This window comes from Centrocercus urophasianus, unplaced genomic scaffold (assembly GCF_019232065.1).
Source record: "Centrocercus urophasianus isolate 14NV4802_14NV808 unplaced genomic scaffold, USGS_Curo_1.0 seq_12, whole genome shotgun sequence".
Lineage (NCBI taxonomy): Eukaryota > Metazoa > Chordata > Aves > Galliformes > Phasianidae > Centrocercus > Centrocercus urophasianus.
This window is the reverse complement of record NW_024884364.1, coordinates 42,548,804-42,569,765: the sequence shown is the minus strand read 5'-3', so window position 1 is coordinate 42,569,765 and position 20,962 is coordinate 42,548,804. Positions and strand designations below refer to the sequence as shown.

The following is a 20,962-nucleotide window of genomic DNA, read 5'->3' as shown; positions in this document are numbered from 1 at the left end:
GCGTTCCCAAACAACTGCCGAAGGCAATGTGGGATGTTTTTTCTAGGGGTGTGAAAGTAGTTCAGGAATGCGCTGAAAGACTATGAGAAATTATGCTTCTATAAATGAAGCTTCTTAAGGAAGAAAAAACAAGGAGAGTTGAACATTTTCCGTGGATATGTATCCTGCAATTTACAATTTTAATAATAGATTTTAGTATTATCTGTGCTTTTAATATCACTAGAAAAGAAATGCATTAAGAAAGTCCTATGGGCGCTAAGTTCATTGTGAGCCACTGAAACAAGTGGATATATGACAGTGTCATTGAGCATTTTTTTTTTCCTTCTTTCTTTTTAGATCACCTTTTGCTGCTGTGACAGATTACTCTGTAACAAGAAATAACGTAATACAACTCTGTCTGGAGCTGACAACAATTGTACAACAGGTATGCAAGCATGTACTTAGAAATTTAATCTTTTGTAATAGTAAATGGCCATTACCTTGTGCACACTGTCATGTATTATTCTTTGTCTATATTATTGTCTAACAATAAGAAGGAAATACTTGTGCTTTGTAAATTCTCTATAAAAATTCCGCTTCCTGATTTTATAGTAGTAGTTTGGGCATCCTTCATGTCCTCCCTGCCTATCTCAGTAGTGAAATTCATCTTGGGTTGAATAACATTACTATAAATTTGTATAGTCAAATAGTAGTATACTTGAAAGTGTACTTGATAGTTTGTATACTTGAAATCTTGTACTTTGTCTTGAGATTTTCATTAACTATCTGGTTGACATGGTGTGCATGTATGCGTGGAGGAGCTTTGTTATGTGCTCCTTCACGCAGCTCATATCATCTACACACCTGTAAAGATAACATGTCCCTGTTAGGCTAGAATAAAGAATGCACTTCTGCGCATGCTTTAAGAAATACAGAAGCTAACACTGAGAAACACTTTCATAATGGGCTTCATTTTGGAGTACATTTTAGAGAACCTATTACATCCTTTTTTTTCTTCTCACTAATGTGCTTTAGAACTGTCCCTATCTTTGCTGGGAAGTGAAAAGTCTCCTTTGCTGCGAGTTCATTCTGATGTTGATGCTGAATGCTGGAAGAATAACCTGGGAAATTAAACTAGTTCTGTTCAGTCAAGCATCATCCTGTACTCTGATGCAAGTATTTTTGAGGTTACAACTCATCTGTCTACTATTGATAACTGTGGAGGGATGTGGTACTATCTTATATCATTGTTTTCCTAGTTTTTTGGTGTTCTATTTCATAGAATCATGAAGGTTGGGAAAGACCCACTAGGATTATCTACAGCAACTATTTCTAGCAGAACAAGGAATGTTTATTGGACCCAAATTATCCTCCTTCAGCTGAGATTGTGACGCAGCTTGTTGGCTTCGTATTCCATTTCTCTAGACAAATGTCAGGATAAATTCTTCTCTGTTGGCTGCTGCAGGGGCAGGTCACAGCCATCTGTTGTGAACTGCTGGCCCTCCCTCTGTATGCATATCCACTTGCTTTGGGCTGAAGTTCAGTGCTGGAACAGGCAGTGCTTGAGAGGAAGAAGAGAGATGCATGCAGTGCAACAGTGCCCATCATGCAGAGGGATGAGACTTGGCTCTCCTGATGGTTCAGCAAGAGTATGAGGGAAGCACCAATGCCAATATGGAGAATTTTGCAGAAGTGAGTGCACTTCAGAAACTGGAGATTATAGAAGTAGGAGAGGGTGGGCTGGGTAGGACTAAGAGTGCTAGGGAGAATTTTTTTTTTCTAGTTGTTAGAAGTATCGGTCTATTGTCACTCAATTGGTCTATGCTAAAGATCTCCTATGTACCCTTAGTGTGAGTTTGTTTGATGACACTACTCTCCCTTTTATAAAAACAATGTATTTTTCTCTGATGCTTTGATAAATACATATAATACCAAATATTAGTTGGGTTTGCTTCCTCTCTGATTTAGAGAAGAGTAGTGTTGCTAGTCCTCTGTGCTCAAATTTGGAAATTTTTTTTTTTTTTTAGTTTTATTTTTTCCTTCAAATATGATTGATGTTTTTTTGGTGTGCAAAACGGAACGTGGTCTGCTCTCTCCCCACAGATCACATTAGCAAGGGTGCATTTTGGTGCCTGGGCAAGAGACAAGGGGGGGTGTCTTGCTAGTCTTGTGCTTTTAGCCATTTTGCAATCAATGCCAGACTTCTCTTCTTCATTCTGTCTCAAACTGCAACAGAGATGCCAGCAGCAATGGCTGTGGAAGAAGACCACAGGCCTTTGTTTTTGTGGATGGCTATTTATGGAATCATATCACAGGATGGTTTGGGTTGGGAGAGACCTCAAGGATCACCAAGTTCCAATTCCTCTGCTGCACATAGAGTTGCCGGATTCTAGGTTGAATACTTGATCATGTTGCCAGGGTCCCATCCAACTTGGCATTGAATACCGCCAGGGATGGAGCGTCCACAACCTCTCTGGGCAACCTGTTCCAGTACCTCATCACCCTCTCAGTGAAAAACTTCTCCCTGATGTCGTGGCTAAATATTTCCTCGTTTAGTTTAAAAACATTCTTCCTTGTCCTATTATTATCTACTTATGTAAAAAGTTTATTTCCCTCATGTGTATAATCTCCCTCTAGCTATTGGAAGGTTGTAATGAGGTTTCCCTACAGCCTTCTCTAAACTGAGCAAACCCAGCTCCTTCATTCTGTCTAGACAGGAGACGTGCTATAGCCCTCTGATCATCTTCGTGGCCCTCCTCTGGACCCTCTCTAAAAGCTTGATTTCTTTCTTGAGCTGGAAGCCCCAGACTTGAATGCAGTACTCCAGATGAGGCCTCATGATGGCATAGAAGAGGAATAATCACCCCCCTTGTCCTATTGGCCATCATTCTTCTGATGCTGCCCAGGATACTGTTGGCTTTCTGGGCTACAAGTGCACACTGTTGGCTCATGTTCCCCTACTAGGAACCATAAGCCCTTCTCAGCTTATGGTACTCCTCAGGGGTACTCCCAAGGAGTTCTTCTCCCAGTCTCTGTACGTATCTGAGATTACCTTGACTCAAGTGCAAAACCTTGCACTTTTCTATGTTGAACTCATTAGGTTCACAAGGGCCTGCCTATGCAGTTTATAAATGTCTCTCTGGGTGGCATCCCTTTGCTGTATCATCTGCAGCACTCAACTTGGTGTCATCAGTAAATTTTCTAAGGGTACACTTGATCCCGTTATCTATGTCATTGGTAAAGATGTTAGAGAGTATTGATTCCAAAACAGACAGATTGGGGAACACTTCTTGTTCCTGGCCTTCACCTGGATATAGAACCATTGACCACAACCCTCTGGCTGTGACCTTTCAAACCAATTCCTTATCCACCTAATAGTCCACCCTTCAAATCAGTATCTCTCCAATTTAGAGATAAGGATGTGGTGGAGGACCGTGTTAAAGGCCTTGCAGAAGTCCAAGTAAATGATGTCAGATTCCTTTCTGTTGTCAACCAGTGCCATCACTCCATCGCAAAGGCCACCAGAATGATCAGGCATGACCTTCCCTTGTGGAAATTGTGCTGGCTGTCTCAGATCACCTGTTTATGCCTTGCGTGCCTCAGCATGTATTCTGGGAGTACCTATTCCATGATCTTCTCAGGCAGAAGTGAGGCTTACCAGTCCATTGTTCCCCAGGTCCTCTTTCTTCCCTTTTTATAAATGGAAGTGATGTTTCCCCTTTTCTAATCATCAGGGACTTTCCCTGACAGCTACAACTTTTCAGATATGATGGAGAGTGGCTCGGCAACCACACTGACCTGTTCCTTTAGGACCCTGGGATGCATGTTGTGTGGCTCCATAGACTTGTACGCATCCAGTCTGTGAGGCTCTCTCGGACTTGCTCTGCCCTTACAGTGTGGGGGGAGTTTGCTCCCCCAGTTCCCACCAAGAAAGGGATGTGAGGTTGAGGGATGTGAGAAATATGAGAATCCTGCCTGCCAGTGGAAACTGTGGCAAAGAACTTACTGAATATCTCAGCCTTCTCCCATATCTGTTGTAGCCAGTTCTCCTTTCTCATTTATCAAAGGAGGCATACTCTCTTTTGGCCTATCTCTTCTGACCTATGTATCTATAGAATCTCCTGTTGTTTTTAGCATCCCTTGCCAAATTCAGTTCCATGCATGCCTAATCCCATCTCTGCACATCCAAACAGCATCCCTGTAATCTTTGCAGGTGATATGTCCTTGTTTCCACTGCCTGTGCTTGACCTTCTTTTTCCTCAGTTTGATTGGCAGGTCCTTGCCAAGTCATGCCAGTTTCCTGCCTCCTCTGTCTGCTTTCTTATTTTGAGGGATGGAGAGCTCTTGTGCAAAGTGTTTCTTAATCTGTTGCCCCATGGTGAGTTGTGCCCTTATTGAGCTGTGAAAAAGGGTCAGTACGACAGGACAGGAAGAATACAGGACATGTATTGCCCTTGGCTAAACTGCTTGTTTTCTATAGAAGTAATTGTGACTCACTGTCCAGCTTTTTAGTGGGAGTAAGAACCATCTGATCTATTTTCATTAACTGTATAACAATGAAATTAATAATATATATATATTTGTATTTCTCATTAATAGTATTAACTATTAATGAGAAAGAGGTTAGAAGATGAACCAGTGCAATATTTCCCATGAAGCCACTGAGTATCAGCTCACTTATTTTTTTTTTTTTTTTTTAAAGTCATCCTCATTCATGATACTACTGATTTGCTATGGTCATAGGTAAATAATTTTCTCTGTATGTTTTTCAGTGAGAAATGAAATAGACCAAATGTTACTATTTAATATTTTTGGAGAATAGAAGTCTTATCTTTGCCAAAACTGACATGCTTTCCCAATCAGGAAGCAGTCCAGTACATGAATCCATACTTTGAATTCAAAAGGAGCATTTACGTGTCTAAATTTAAGCATGCTTTGGTACTGAATTGAGCTGCAGTCAGAAGAATGATAATGAAAAATTCCATTACTAGCTCCAAACACATGTGGATTGATCTCTACTTAAAACAAATGTGTTCCAGCATAGCATTTCAAATTGTCTTTGAGTTTTTCTTTTGTATGATCATTGAGCACATTGAAAATCCTCATTATACTTTCTTAAGGCTAAATGCTTAAAACAAAATGTTTTGATATCACCTTAGCAGGGCTTTTTTTTTGTCTTAGAGCTCAATTTCTTTTGTACATGAAGTATCTCATAGTATTTCATTAATTTATAGCAACTTGTAATTTAATTTATAATTTTTTTGAGTTTATGAAAAGCCTTAAAAAGACAACGATACAAATGTTTTTAACACTAGTTAAAAATAGATTTTTATAAAGTATGTATTAAGAGGAGATAGTCTGCATTCTTATACTTTTGAATTTTTCAAAGATATTCATACAATATAAAAATAAAACACTGGTATTCCCTACAGTAACTAAACGCTTGCAAGATTCAAAGCTGATTTTTGTGTTGTTTGCTTATAGTCAAAATTAAGAATTAATAACCAAAAATGAGAAGTCAAGGTGGGGGAGGGAAGCTGGAACTAATTTGGCTTTGTTTGTAATACTTCGCATGTTTTAAGGCTAATTGCAATGTTTCTTCATTGAATTAAGGCGTTTCTTGTCCCCCTCCTCCCTCATTTGTAAGTACTCAAGGGATAATGAAGAAAAAAATAGCAGAAATACAGATCTTTATTCAAAGAATAAAGTCTAAGAAAATCAATTGTAAGTCTGTGCTTTAACCTTTAAATAATTATTTAAAGTTGGATTTATAATACCTACTTAGGAATCAACTTTGGAATAGTGCAGCATGGCACATACTTGGGTTTAACCATTTCATTTTCTGTGTGCATTGCATGTTGCCGAACACCTGATTTGCCTCTGAGAACAGGTCCCTCAGGGCACTGCAAATTATTATTGTAACCTGTTTTGCATTCACACTAATCCTACTCTTCTATGCTGTTTTATTTTGGTTTAGGATTATTGTTTTTTTCCCCTTAAGACAGTAAGATAGTGTTCGACAAGTACTTACTGTGGTTTCACTCTTAATGTCACCCTCCTTTCTGATGGGTTATTAAATTTAGGGCTCTTTAGTAGCTCCCTACATTGGATTGTTTCTAGTAGAATCATAGAATGGCCCAGGTTGGAAGGGACCTCAAGGATCATGAATCTCCAACCCCCTGCCACATGCAGGGCCACCAACCTCCTCATTCATTACTAGACCAGGCTGCCCAGGGCCCCATTCAACCTGGCCTTGAACACCTCCAGGGACGGGGCATCCACAACCTCTCTGGGCAGCCTGTTCCAGCACCTTACCACTCTCTCTGTAAAGAACTTCCCCTGATATCCAACCTAAATCTTCTCTCCTTCTGCTTAAAACTACTTCCTCTTGTCCTGCCATTATTTACCCTTTCAAAGAGTTGATTCCTCTCCTCTTTGTAGGCTCCCTTTAGGTACTGAAAGGCTGCAATGAGGTCACCCCGCAGCCTTCTTTTCTTCAGGCTGAACAAGCTCAGCTCCCTCAGCCTGTCTTCGTTGGGGAGGTGCTCCAGCCCTCTGATTAGTAGCTCTATGTCTCAATTTGTACTGGGAGCCCAACACTCAGAGTAGAAATGTATCATATGGAATGATTCTATTAGCATTGTTGGGATAGTATCAAATATACTGAAAGGGAAGTTAATATCCTTCGTAATAGGAATGTTGTTACAAAGTATCTCTTTTCTATCATGATTCCTCACTTTTTGCCATCCTAGCTCTTAAGGACTTCAAGGACTTGATAAACATATTTTTAAAACATTGAACTTAAGGTCATGCTAAGTAGCTAATTACCATAGGTTTCTTTAACTAATAGAAGGGCTTCAGTAGTTAAGTAGTGTGAATGTTTGGTTAGCTTCTTATTACACCTGTTATGCTTTTGTTGGTGTTCGGAAGCAAAACTGTACATGAAAATTGATTTTTTTTTTTTTTAAATTTAAATTTTTGAAGTTCTTCCTTCTACTCCAACTTTGTTAACAGATGCATTCAGGAAATCTTTGTTATTCTACTAGTAATAATTCCTGCCCACATTTTTTTAATAAAAAGGAGGCTACAGTTTTGGAATTTAAAGTATGTATGCATAGTACACAGTTTATACAAATTGCCCCATTTCTGTTAAGTGTGCAAGTAGGAGGATAAGTGTACAAGTGGGTAGATAAACAAGTATGGTGTGAAGTTAAAAACTGAACAAAAAAGTCCTACCAGAAAACAGTACCAAGGCAACATCTGCCTTTTGAACATATGATCAAAATGATATTCCAATAAGAATGTTGTAACTTATTGAAAATCATGCTGACAGAAATTTAAACTGACCTTGTATCCTCCAAGTGCTGTTGATAAGCAAGATTTATTGTTGCGTAGGGTTCAGACAGTGCTCAGGAACAGCGGTGTTTCAGAATGCATATTATCACATATGGTTACTTATTCACCTGGAGAAGTCAATGTATTATGTATAAGGTAAAGAGGAATTTAAAGGATTGCTTCAAATATGAAAATTGTTTTTGTTTATCAAAGCATCTTCAATTTGTAGTCTTTAGCAATGTTTTCTTCCTTTTCAAAGTAAGAGTAGCTTATTTCTCCAGAGCACGCTTTGACAGAAAATTTCATTTGTAATTTAATGTAAAAATAAATTAATAAATGCCTAGTGGGCATAGATGCCCTTTTCTGATTGTAGTGGCTTATTTCTGCAATTTTTTTTTCTCTCTCTCTCTCTCTCTCTATATATATTTTATTTTTTTTTTTCAAGTTGCTTACTAGTGGATTGTTGTCTTTTTATTTATGTTTTGGAGTGTTTCTCTAAAATGGAATTAGGTAGGGAGTAGATCAGAGGTTAAACCTTTAATAACAGTATATAGGGATATGAAATTCTATCAGAAATAATTTGCCTCGTGGTTGGAGGAGGGGAAAAAAAAAAGACTGTTGAGTATATAAGAAGCTTAGCGACTAGAAAATATGAATATGTTGGCTTATTCTTTGTTTATTTGTTTAGAAGATTTTTTAGGTTAACAGACTCTCTCAATGGAGAAAAAAAAAATGAAACAAAAAGAGGCAGAATAATTTGAGGAAGAAAGGGTACTCTTTTTGATTCAGCATATTCTGGTAAACCAGTGTAACTATTGAATTTTTATAAGGAAAAGAGCCTGAATGGGTCAAGGTAAGGTGATAGTGAAAGAGTCAAGGACTGCTTGGGTTTATTCATTCTTGATGGAAAGTGGCTGTAAGTTCGTGGAAACTGAGATCAAGTGTGGATGTAGAGGAAAAGTGTTTTCAGGTGTTTCATGCATTGCATTTAAATAAAAAATGTTTTATTTTTTTTCCTTAAGTTGATTTATATGGGCACTGCACCTGCACTTGTTGAGTGCCATCACTGTTTTCCATTCAGCTAGGGGCAGATAGGAGATATGCCATGCTTCTTTTGTAGTTCTTTGCAAAAGCTGAATTTAATCCTTAAAGATGATGGATTGAGATTATATTAATCAGATGAGTAAAAATGCAGTCCTGGTTTTCACTACTTTTGCTTCGGAAACTCTGATTTTCCTTTTCCAGAGATGTTGTAGTATCTGTAAGCAGGTGTTACAAAGCAGGATTTCACTTCAGTCTGGTGAATTACAGAAACTGCGTTGCTAGGAAGCCAGCAGAAGCTTTGGTCATGAAAAGTGTGAGGTCAAGCTTTATTTCAGGGAGGTCATGTGAGATACGTTTGTGTTTGTTTCCTTAAATCCATTAAAAACACACGAAGAATTTCAGATTATCCAGTGTGAAATGTTTGAGTCATAGCTGAGCCTGAAATGCCATCTTCCTAAATACCATTATGTTTCTCAAGTTCAGTTGTTTTCTCTGTTGGCAGAATAACCACCTAGGCACTATGAAGTATTTTGCTGCAATTATGTTTTGTAAACCACAGTTCCTTTTAATGAGAATCCTAAAGGAAAAACAGAAGTAAAAAACCCTAAAATTATTTACCTCTAAATGATTTTGCAGGTGACATTGAAAAAAAACTGCAGAACACCTTCCACTAGAAACTGTATTTGGCATGTCAGCAATGAAAGAGCTCATTTTGAATGCTTGACACTAATTTTTCTGGATTAGAAGTGTGGAATAAGGTGTGCTTTTACTTTGTTGTTGTTTTTTCTCATTTGAAGCATTTTTACCCTGGTTGTCAACCTCTTATTTGTTGATAGTTTCAGTGGATTCTTTTTACCTCTTGAGAATGTCTTTGAGTAGAAGAATTATCCTGAAGTGAAATTAATTTTAAACTGTGTGAGCACTTGGAATCTGGCAAGACAGATGAGCAGGTATCAGTATGACTTTACCCAGTTATGAAATGCTTGCTAGAATTTCTGACCTAATAGATTGCCAGTTTATTTTAGAAACAGTGTTGGAAGAAATGTGATTATATGCAGATGGGTTAATGGTTGGACTAGATGATCTTACTGGTCTTTTCCAACTTTAATGATTCTATGGTACTTAAGAATTAATATGTGACCGGATCTCAAGGGAAAGCAAGATGATGTTTTTCATAGAATGTAAGGCAGAAGTAAATGGAAATGGAAAATGATTTCAGAAATCTGGAAGAAAAGAGCTCAGTGCCCACGTTGCATCTCTATTAATCCAGAGAGCAGTTTTTCCCAGTAGTTCCTTGATCTGTGGGTGATTTATGTAAGTTGTGTTAAATTTTTACATGAAGCATTCCGTTGCTATGGTGATAGGTGCCACTCCACGCAGGTTGTTTAAATAAGGTTAAAGCAATTCTTTGTACTCATAAGCTATGTAATTGCTATTAGTTTGTACACAAGGGCTGTGAACTTCAAAAAAAAAAAAAAAAAAAAAAAAGAAAAAGAAAAAAAAAGAGCAGTTTCATTAAATCATGGAAAGACTCTGGAGTTTTACATGCTTTTGTGTAGGTTGCATAGGGAATATCTTCTTATGTAGCGTTTATTTAATAGCTGGCATTATATTTTTCACTATAGGGATATTTTCCTCTTCCATTAGTATCTTAAATGGTGTGTGCTCACCAATCTGCTTTCTCCCATCTCTGTCATTTTTTAGGTCTGTTTCTGATGGGAGAGGGACAGCATGGGTTGTTGCAGACATAGGTGAGCTCTGGGTTAAAAGTAGAGAGGCAGAGAGTAATAACAGAGCAGGATGCCATGGACTCAGTGTCAAGAAGCTGCAGGGAATGAATAATTGCAGCATAAGTGGAAAAGAAAAAATATTTCTGAATGGCAGTGGGAAGAAAATTGACAGGATTTGTGTGGGAGGTGGAGTTGGAAATGGCACCCAGGTTGTGAGCTTGTGGGACATAAGGTGGTGGAATTGTTGACAGAGATAGGCAAAGAAGGAGGAAGCAGGGAGGATTTGGGAAGAACATGATTTCAGCTTTTCAGCATATTGTGCTAGGGCTAGTGGCAAATATCCAGGAGGAGATTCTAAACTGTGAATGTGAACAGAAGGGACGAGAGCTCTGTGACTCATCTACTCAGAGATGATAATTAAAGCAGCATGATTTTTAGGAGGTGCTGAGCAATAGTGAAGAGGTTGCAGAAGATGGGAGGGTTAAGGGTAGAGCTCCCTGGGCTGTGGCAATCTGGAGGAGGAACAGCCATGATGAGAGACTTTTTTTGAGCAGCTCAGCAGAAAGAAACTCAGAGAAAGCACCATATTCCACTCATAAGTCCACTTGTTAAATATATATATATATATATGCATTTTATTTATAAACTGTGTAATTTTAAAACTTAAGTTTATATGGCAGCTGTCAAGGACTGCCTGTGCAAATGCTGGGATTCTGCAAAGCTTAAGAGCAGCCTTCTATTGTATTTTAGGCAGTGAGATGAGAGAAATGTGTTTCCTCTTGCTCTTCAACCCTGCCTTTGTTCCAGGCATGTGTAATTGTCACTGTCCCGAAGCCTGTATCTTTTTCATCCAAAGCCCTGCTAGACCTCTTAAAATCAAAGATATGATAAAGCATCAGACTAGGAAAGCTGTAAACGTGTCATGCTCTTAATTCTTTGCCTGTTAGCAGAGGAGAATGTTATCTGCTTTCCAGCTTCTTTTGGTTTGGGAGTATTTAAAGGGTTTGATTTCTTGGATTTTGTGGGGGGTAGTTTGGAGGAAGAGTTTTGAACAGATCTGTATTGCTGCCAATTTGTGTTTTATTATTCCAATAATTACTCAATTATACCTGTAAATTGCACGTTAGGAATTCCCTAATGTCCTTCAGTTCTCACTTATGGGATGCAGCAACATCTTTACCACACAGCCTATATTGTATTGATCAAGTTTGTTGTTTCAAAGCTGACATTGTTTAATTCTGTAATCAATTGCATTAGAAATATTTTCCACGCATTTTCTGTTTTTAGTAGTTGAGGACTAAATTGATTGCATCTACCTTATCTTGTACCTATTTCAAAATCATTTACTATTGTCTCAGTCCAAAAAAAGCAATAAAGGGTAACAATAACAAAATCTACTATGAAGACTGTGAAGCTTTTGCTGTTTTTGTGTTGGCAAAGCTTTAGGCTTTATCATAATTATTAAGAACTGTTGTGAAAACATCCAGTGAAGATTCCAATAAACATCAGTCTTATAATTTTCCTGCCATAAATGAACTGGGTGGAGTTCAAGCCAAACGAGCCTTCCTAGAGCCAATGACACAAGTTGTCTGGAGCTAGGGCTCAAAGAGACCTTCTGGAAGACAGAACCACTTTTTTTGGAAGATGTGGAGAGCCAGAAGGGCCTGAAAGTCATGATCTGAGCATTCTCAATTATTTCTTATTGTTCTAAGTAGCAGGACTAACAGACCATCCATTTGACATACAGAGGAATTAAAGGATTCAGTTACAGTTTTAATCAATTTGAGAAGCAAAGGGATTTAAATGATGGCTTGACTTAATTCCAGCCAATGGCTACATTGCTCAAGAGAGATTTTATACCAAAGGTTTGGCAATGCATGAGGGCCTGAACTCTCTTTTAGCAATCATGTAATTCATTATTTTTGTTAGAAATAGAGAATCAGAGTTACATACTTCAGAATATTTTGCGTGACTTCAAAATAATGGCGACGACAATACTATCAGACATCTGTTTTTAAGCAACATGTGAAATCTAAGTGTTGCCATCTTAAAACAAGACATGGAAAAAAATATAGAACTGATCATTTAAAATGCATTTCTCAAGTGATTTCACTGCCATTTAAAAAATTATGTTCCTAATCTTGCCTGTATTTTGTCACTGAAAGACTGCTAAAACCTGTGTGATACACACACGTATACTGTCTTCATGGAAATTCAGCTGGACTGTGGAGAAAAACATGTGAAGAAGACAATGGAGCAGCTCCATCAGAAGCAACTCAAAAGCTGCTTTGAAAATGAATGCTCTCATGGTGACCTTTTTTCCATTTGACTCCACCTCTGTAGCAAGCACCACACAGGTTCTTCCAGGCAATGCTCCAGTAATGCAAATTCACAAAATATTTGCTTGGGCTATTATGTTATCTGAGAATCAGGAGATTCAATTTTTGTCGTTGGCAATCGCATGCTTTTGTACTTGCTCTGCTTAGGAGATTTCCCTGCCTTGAAGGAAAAAATTAATGAGGATGGGTATGTACATGAATAACTGAGTCACTGATCTGAAGAACAGTGAAATACAGTGAAGCAATAACGATACAGCTCTATTGCACACTCTCGTCTAGAAGTGCTGAGCCATTTCTGAGTTGTTGCTGAAAGAACAAATACACATCTTTTTTTTGCAATTCTCCCTGTTCCTGAACATTTCTATGCATATTTTATATTCTGAACTAGCATAACTTTATTCTGAAGTTAAGTTGTGGAGTTTATAGGAACTAGAGACTGCCAAAAAGAATGCAGTGCCAGAGATGCCTACAATATGTGGACAAACCAATAATAACAGTAAGGATCATTATGTTTTCAAAACAGTATTTTGCAAGTACCCTGAGAAGTTCTTGGCAGTTAATTGCAATGGATAATTTGATGCGATGCTTACTCAGACATATAAATATATGTACATTATATACATGCACAAATAGAAGTGTTTCATTCTGAAATTTGTCTCACAGTACTGGAGAACTGCATGATCTCCACACTTGCTTGGGATGCATGAGCAGTAATTTGAGTTGGCAGGTTTCTAGACTTCTGTATTTCACGTTCTGATTTGAGATTTAATCAACTTTGATGGAAAGAAAAGGACCAAAGAAAATTGTCAGTATAATTAGCTGACCCAATTCCCCAGTTCTGAGACGTACTAAGATAGAAGTTTGAAAACATAAAAATAATAGCAAGAGGAGAAGGAGAGAAATTAGAAAAAAAAAACATCAAAACCATTGATTTAAAAAAGAAAAATAATCTATAACTATTGCGTTTTGTAGAGGTTACTTCACATGTGAGTTGTACTAGCATAGTTGAGGAACAGAGTAGGGTGAGATATATGCATTTGGAAGCATTGTCACCAGTCAGTGCTACTTTAATTAAGTTGATCTAATTGTAAGTGTATGTAATAATTCTTACCTAGGGACATGATAAAATCCAACTTTTTGTAGAAATAATACAGAATCGTGGCTGTGAAGCTCAAAAGTTCTGGAAAAAACACAATGTAAGTGATGCATCTCAGTTACACTGTAGCATATCTCGCTAGTTTTGCAAATAAGTTTTGAAATTTTGGAAGTTTTGGAATTGAAAGTGCAGAAAAACCTTGTTGTTGATTACTGTTGTTTGTTTTTGCTGTTCTTCACTTCTGCATTTTTTTCCTTTATCTTCCATCTTTGGATCTTATGTTTCCCTTTTTATTAAGATCTCAGCTTATTTCCTTCTATCTCTGCAAAGAAAGGGCCCAAAAGTGCCCTGTGACACTTTAGATGCATAAATTAGAGCTGCAAAGAGTGACCGTGAAAACCTCATGTTAGCAGTTAAATTGTGCCATTATATTCCCCTTTTAATCCTCCTCCTTTGCTGACAGAACTGTCCATTTTTCCTGCCTGAAACTGTTAATGGCCAATATTTGACTACATCTTCAGTAAATGTAAGTTAGCACACAGTTTGTAGCATAAGGAAAAGAGCGGCATCTCTTGTTTTGTTAGCAACCCCCCTCTATTATGTTGGGTTTTTTTTTATGTTTACTCCAGGCTGGATGTGGCTCTGGGCAGCCTGGTCTAGTGGTTGGTGAACCTGCACACAGCACGGGGGTTGAAACTGGATGATCATTATGATCCTTTTCAGCCCAGGCCATTCTATGATTCTGTGACGTGCACTGAGGAGACAGTATTCTTCTTCAGCTGTTTGAGCTGAAGTTGTGTTTGATTGGTTAGGTGAAGATGAAATAGCTTAGCTTTCATTGTAACTTTTCAGTGAATATGCATGTTTCACATAAGGCACAGGTGAAAGCAAAACAGTTCCTCTTTGTTGTAACTGCATGTTTGAGTTCAGGGTTAATCGCAGTATTCTTCCACTAATTGAATAGCAAATAATTGTCTTGTATAGAAGGAAAACTTCGCTTTTGTTTTGTTTTGTTTTGTTTTTTGTTTTTTTTTTTGTGTGTGTGTGTGTGTGCTCCATGTTTTCTGAAGTAGAAAAAAGTTGATGTTAAACTTACATATGGTCTGTTTCTTACCATAACTATATTTTTGCGGTACTGTGAGTAAACAGATTCTTAAGAAGATTCTTCAGGAATAGTCAAGGTTTGGAAGGAAGAGTTGTCCTCTTACTGAGGGTAGTATGCTATTAAGAGAAAAAAATTATTTCTAATTGCATAATTAGTGGCTCTCTTTGTTGTTTTCAAGTGCATTAAGCATTTTCAGTTGAAATGAAATGGATATGAAAAAACGATAATTGTAAACAGTGAAGACTTCCAGTAAAAAAATCAGTTCATTGTTCTACCTAAGGGATATCTGAAGAGTATGAGCCCAATTATCCATAACACTTGCTTGAAGATAAAGCACAAAACTGTGTAATGACTTAAAAATAAATAAATAAAAATAATAAAAATAATAATAATAATAAAAATCCAGGGAGAAATAAGCTGTTGACTTTGAAAGAAAATTATGTGTAGGTTTTGCTCTTGGAATCATTCAAAAACTACCTCAGCCCTTGTCTCCAGGGATGGCTGAGGGAAGTTGAAACAAGCTTGCTATGATATAGAGGTCCATTTGGTGACATTCTGTAGGTTTCTTTGAATCTTAGACTTCAGGATTGCTCTAGGCTGTGGTAGCATGGATCTTTGCATTCCTGCACATTTTTCTGAGTTCAGGCTTGAATTATGTTTAGCTGCATGCCATTTCTTAATGGAAAAGGCATATTTTGGAATTGTTTTACTGAAGCATTGAATTTGCTTTCCTCCAGTTTTTCTCTTACCTACTTAACAATTTTTTTCTTGACTGAAAAGAAGGAGGTAGCATCAAAAATCAGCAGTCCTATATGCGATGAACTCCATTAGCAATTTGTTTTCCCAGACTTTGTGTTTGTTGATAGCTGTGTGTATGGGAACTACTGAGTCATGGCCTGAACCTCTGATTGATCACCTGAGGCGAGCCATGAGTCAGCCAGAGGAGCACAGGTGAAGGCAATTCACCTATGCTGCCGGAAGGGGTGGAGCCTGGCTGCACCTCTCCTAGACCTATTTAAGAGCTGGCTACGAGTGGGGAAGGATCTTGTTTGGAGATCCCCTCTTCTGGTGTTTTGTAGGTGAGCCCAGCATAAGGGTAAGCCTTCCATTTATTCTCTCTTGTTATCGTAGCCCACTTTGCCTAACTCTCTTGTTTATTTTGTGATTGTAACATCTTGATATCCACTGATTATACGCTGTGCGATAAGGATAGGATTTCAGGGTGAAGTCACTTGTGCCATGCAGACTCTAGAAGCCTGGGAAGTTTTCTACTTGATTTCCTGTCATTGGGAGATTCAGAAATGTTTTTTACTTATACTCTTGGTTTATCAGAAGTAAGCAGGTTTTTAACTTCCTTTACGCGTGCATACATGTAACAGTGTTTCTCCCTTATTCACTTACTTCCTAGTTGTAATGAACCTCTATGGAGTCTGGGTTCTTAAACTCCTTCCCTTAGTAGTGAGAGTTCTCAAACAGTATCCTCTTTAAGCTGAATATTAAATTTATAGTAAACTTCTCATTACAAATGAAATAATTACATCTATCTAAAAGCGCCTTTTTTTTCCCCGCAATATAAGTGTTACAGTCTTTTTTTTTTTTCTTTTTCTTTTTCTTTTTTGGAAAAATGATTCATAAGAATCAGTGCAGAACACAAGATATATCCAGATTGAAAATGCTACGTGCCCTTCCATGTATAACAATGAAATGTGCATTTTGCTACTGAGATTGCAAATATGTCACTGATATCTGCATATAATTAAATGATTTAGATTTTTTTTTCTGGCTGTACTTACTGGCAAATGTTTCCTGAATGTCTTGCTAATGATAAACTTGCTGCTTCTGCATTGTTGTTTTAGGTAAAGCTTAAGAGCATATTGGCTATTCTTACCTAACGCTAGAAATATTTCATGGACTAAAAATTCATTATTAAAAGAGTTGCATATAACAAACTTGTTTTTCAAAGAGGATAAATTGATAAAAAATGAAAGGATTTACAGTGTGGAACCTTAGTCAGATCTTTCAAGTGAGTTATTGGGTAGGATATAAAGCATCTATCCTAAACTGTGTACAAATCACCACACAGCTGCTGCACACTGTGAACTTAGAAAAGACAGTTCTTTCACCAGTGTTGGTTGCATTTCATGTATTCATTTCCTTACTAATTCCTGTGTTTCCACTTTACTATATCTGCTGAGACTTGGCCTGTCAGAAAAACTGACAGCCCTGAGCTTTCTATCTGTTAATCCTCTTAGAAAAATAGCCTCACATTTTGGGTAGTGCATACAGGCTCCAACAGACCTTGTAGAATCATAGAATGGCTTGTGTTGGAAGGGACCTCAGAGCCCACCCAGCCCCTGCCGTGGATAGTGCTGCCCCCCATCAACTCAGCTGCCCGGGGGCCCCATCCAACCTGGCCTTGAGCGCCTCTAGGGATGGGGCACCACAGCTTCTCTGGGCAGCTGTACCAGCACCTCACCATCCTCTGAGTAAAGTATTTCCAGCTAACATCCAATCCAAATTTTCCCTCTTTTAGTTTAAAACCATTCCCTCTTGTCCTATCACTATCAGACCCTTTAAAAAGTTAGTCTCCCTCCAGTTCGTAAACTACCTTCAAGTACTGGTCACAGTGAGGTCTCCCCAGAGCCTTCACTTCTCCAAGCTAAATTAAGTCCAACTCCCTCAACTTTTTTTCCTTTGTTTACTGATGTTGTCACTGCATCACAGAAGGCTATCAAAGGTCAGGCACAGTCTGCCCTTAGCAAAGCTGGCTGTCACAGATCACCTCTTTATCTCACATGTGCCTTAATAGAGCTTCCAGGAGGATCAGCTTTGTGATCTTCTCATGCACAGGTGTGAAGCTCACAGGTGTGTCATTCCCTGGCTTTCTTTTTCTCCCTTTCTTAAAAATGAGAGTGATGTTTCCCTTTTTACAGTCATGGGGGACTTTGCCTGATAGCCAAGACTTTTAAAGTATGATGAGAATTGTACCACAACCACATCAACCAGTTCCTTCAGGATCTTGGGATGCATACTGTCCAGCCACATAGACTTGTACACATTCAGTCTCATGAGACAGTCTCTAACTTGCTCCACTCTTACAGAGGAAGATTTTGATCCCCTGCCACCCCCCCCCCCAACTAGAGGTTTGGGGATACGGAGGAGTGGGAAGCCTTACTGCTTCTGCTGAAGTCTGAGGCAAAGAACTTGAGTACCTGTTTGCTCCATGTCTGTTAAAGCCAGTTCTCCCTTTTCGTTTACTTACAGAGAGAGTACATTTTCCTTTGCCTTTGGTGCTGGCTTCACTCTTTTGTTATATAAATCTTTCCATTCTAATTGAGACTTTGAAATCTTTTGTTTCATCCTCAACCCATTTCAGTTTTATTTAATTCTTTTCAAGAATAAATCTAGGAATGGTGATTGATTGGATCAATCTAACCTGTCTTTTCTGCTTTACTTTTTCAGGATTGCACAGTATATGAAACAGAGAATAAAATTCTTCATGTGGTAAGTCGCTTTTGGATTTCTATTAATAAATGTACTTGCATTGAACAAATAGGATTCTATCTCTGTGTGTTTTGTACTTTTTCCGTGTGTTGCCAGTGTGATAATGAGCTAGTCTGTGTGTGACTGACTGCTGAATATTTGGAAATAAGTACGAATAGGTAATGATTGCTAAGAAAACCACGCTTGACATATGAGAAGCCAGCAACTTTGTAGTGGCTTATGTTTTAGGCTGGTTCATGCCTATCTGTTGTTTGTAAAACATGGTTAGGAAAATGATTTTGAAGAATGAGATTTCCTTTTAGAGAGCTGTTTTCTAGTCTTATATGATATCATATGTAAATGTTAGTAACATAGCTTTCTTTATTCATCACTCCTAGGAGTACTGAGCTAGTGTAGTGATAAGAAGATTAAAGCAAAGCTTTCCTGTTGAATTCTCAGCATAAATACAATAGTCTATTCCCAGATTTTCTACTGCTATTCATAACAAATAAAACAGCTGAAATTTGTCAGCACTTAAACACCAGAATATAAAATGGTTTGGAAAGGCTGACACGTTAGGGGATGGAGAGAAGAAAGTTTGAGAAATCTTGTGTGAAAACTACTGAGATGACGTAACACCTAAGTATTAAATACTAAATTGCCTTTCATGTTCTGTTGGTGGTTTAGTGAGTATCAAGTTAACCCTGACACTGCTTCTGAAATGTGGAGTCGCACTGAGATGTGAAGCCTTATTTTCTAAGGGTGAAAAATAAAGTAACTTAACTGATGAAAATGATAATATTTTACCTTTCACTGTATTTCACTTTCAGATAGGTTTTGATATCTTATTTCTCTTATGGTCTGATTTTAATGAAGAAAAAAATAATTTATTTTAAAACATGAACTTTCCAGTAACGTTGCTACACTTTTTTTATTCACCTCTCCTATATCAAATACATGGCAATCTGAATTCTGTAAGCTTTTGACAATTTGATTTCACAGTGATGTGGAGTAAAATGTCTCCTTGTAATTTTAAGTTACACTGACATTTTTCCCCTGTGGGACACAAGGAATTTACATTTTTAGTCAGGCTGACATCATCTTCTTTGCTAGGCTGATCTCTGCAAGCATTTAAGTAATGAAGTTTTTAATTGCATAATCTTGGCAAAAAATGAAGTACTGTAAGTTTGAATCCATTATATAAAGCCTGATTTTCAATACATGCTTGTTTTCTGCTGTAAGAGCCAAGATTTTTGACATCTGATGTATATACAGTATATAACATTTGCAAATTAGCAAAAAGAATTTGAAAGAGAGCTGGCAGTGGTTGAAGCTGATGAAGCATCAATTAATATAGTCTCCAACATAAAATTTTGAGGAAGCCAAGAGAGATTCATTTAAGATGTGAATGGACAAATCTGAGACAGGTTTCATTACAGTTACATTAAAAATAACTGCAAATGATGAAGTGACATTATCTTATGTTATTCAGACTCACACAGGCTTATTACTTTAATCCACAGCAACCACTTTGTGGTGACAAGTGGACACATAAGTTAAGGTAGAGAGCTTAATTACATTCTTTGGTGAGTGCTCAAGGTGACAAGGAAACATGAGCAGAACACCATACTTGTTGCCTAGGGTTAAAGTTGACTTGTATGTATTGTACATAACTTGGATTGTTTCTGATCATGTTACATTTCAACTGATGGATGGAATTTCATGAAGCAAAAGCTGACAATAGCAAACAAGGAAAGAGAAAAATCTGTCTGAATAATTAAAAGATTAGTTTTGAAAGCAGATTCTGAATTTGAAAGGGAATATTTTAGAAGTGCAAATGTAAAGATTAATGATAGAATTGAAAGCAGTCACCATTCCCTCTAACTCCTCTGGGAAGACAGAAAAAGGTGTTGTGAATTTTGCCTATTAGAAAATCAGGGGATCAGTGTAAGAGAGAGGTTTACAACAATAGTAACAAAAAAGTAGTAGGGAAAAAGCCTGATATTTAGAGCGAGCATGTGTCTTTTATCTCAGTATCAAAGAAGAGAGGACAGTAGTTATCTTATTGGATATCAAAATATTTGAATGCACACACACATGCAGAGCAGTAAATGCAGTGCAAACCAGGTTAAAGATGTTCAAGAGAGCGATTAAGAATTTAAATCTCTTTTTATAGACTGTGTATCTTTGAGGTGAATGTTAATAAGAAGGTTCTCCAATATCAAAAGAGTAGAGTAAATTTTAATAAAAGCATAGAAAGAATCTTGAATGCAAAACCTCGAAAAAACAGCAGAAATGGAAAGGACTCAGACAGATACAATATAATTTGATTTTCAAAAAAGAGATAATTTAGTTTCTAAGACCAAACTGTTTTTTGAGTATGTTACCTATTAGCAAACAACAAAAATTCCTGCTGATATCAGACATGTCTGACTAGCATCTCATCCAGCTACTTTTTGAATGATCACATACCAATGTGTAGCTGGAGTGAATTACAGAGGAACTTGAATTCAGAACTGCATGTTTGTCCATGATTTCATGTACAGTGTGACAGAAAAAAGGTTCCTCCCAAAAGTAAAAGGCAATGACTTAAAACTGATTAGCAATTTGTGTAATTAGCCTATGGAAACCCTTGTTGCAAGGCAAAACCGCCTGGATGCCTACCTGTGTGACCTGGTGTAGGGAACCTGCATTGGCAGGGGGGTTGGACTCGATGATCTCTGGAGGTCCCTTCCAAGCCCTACAATTCTGTGATTCTGTGATTTTTCTCACTAAGGAAGTATAGTTTTAAAAGTTTTTGAGGTTTTAAAAGATCCTTTTTTACCTATGTAGCTACAGCATAAAAATAAAT

At 37.6% G+C, this 20,962-nt stretch overlaps 1 protein-coding gene across 1 annotated transcript in view; it reads left to right on the top strand.

Annotated features, from left to right (window-relative positions):
- Positions 1-20,962, top strand: part of CNKSR2 (connector enhancer of kinase suppressor of Ras 2) — a 191,008-nt gene that overhangs the window by 54,786 nt on the left and 115,260 nt on the right. Inside the window, exons 4-5 of the mRNA XM_042810178.1 lie at positions 337-424; positions 18,091-18,132. Coding sequence (XP_042666112.1) covers positions 337-424; positions 18,091-18,132 — 130 coding nt within the window. The remainder of the gene's footprint in view (positions 1-336; positions 425-18,090; positions 18,133-20,962) is intronic.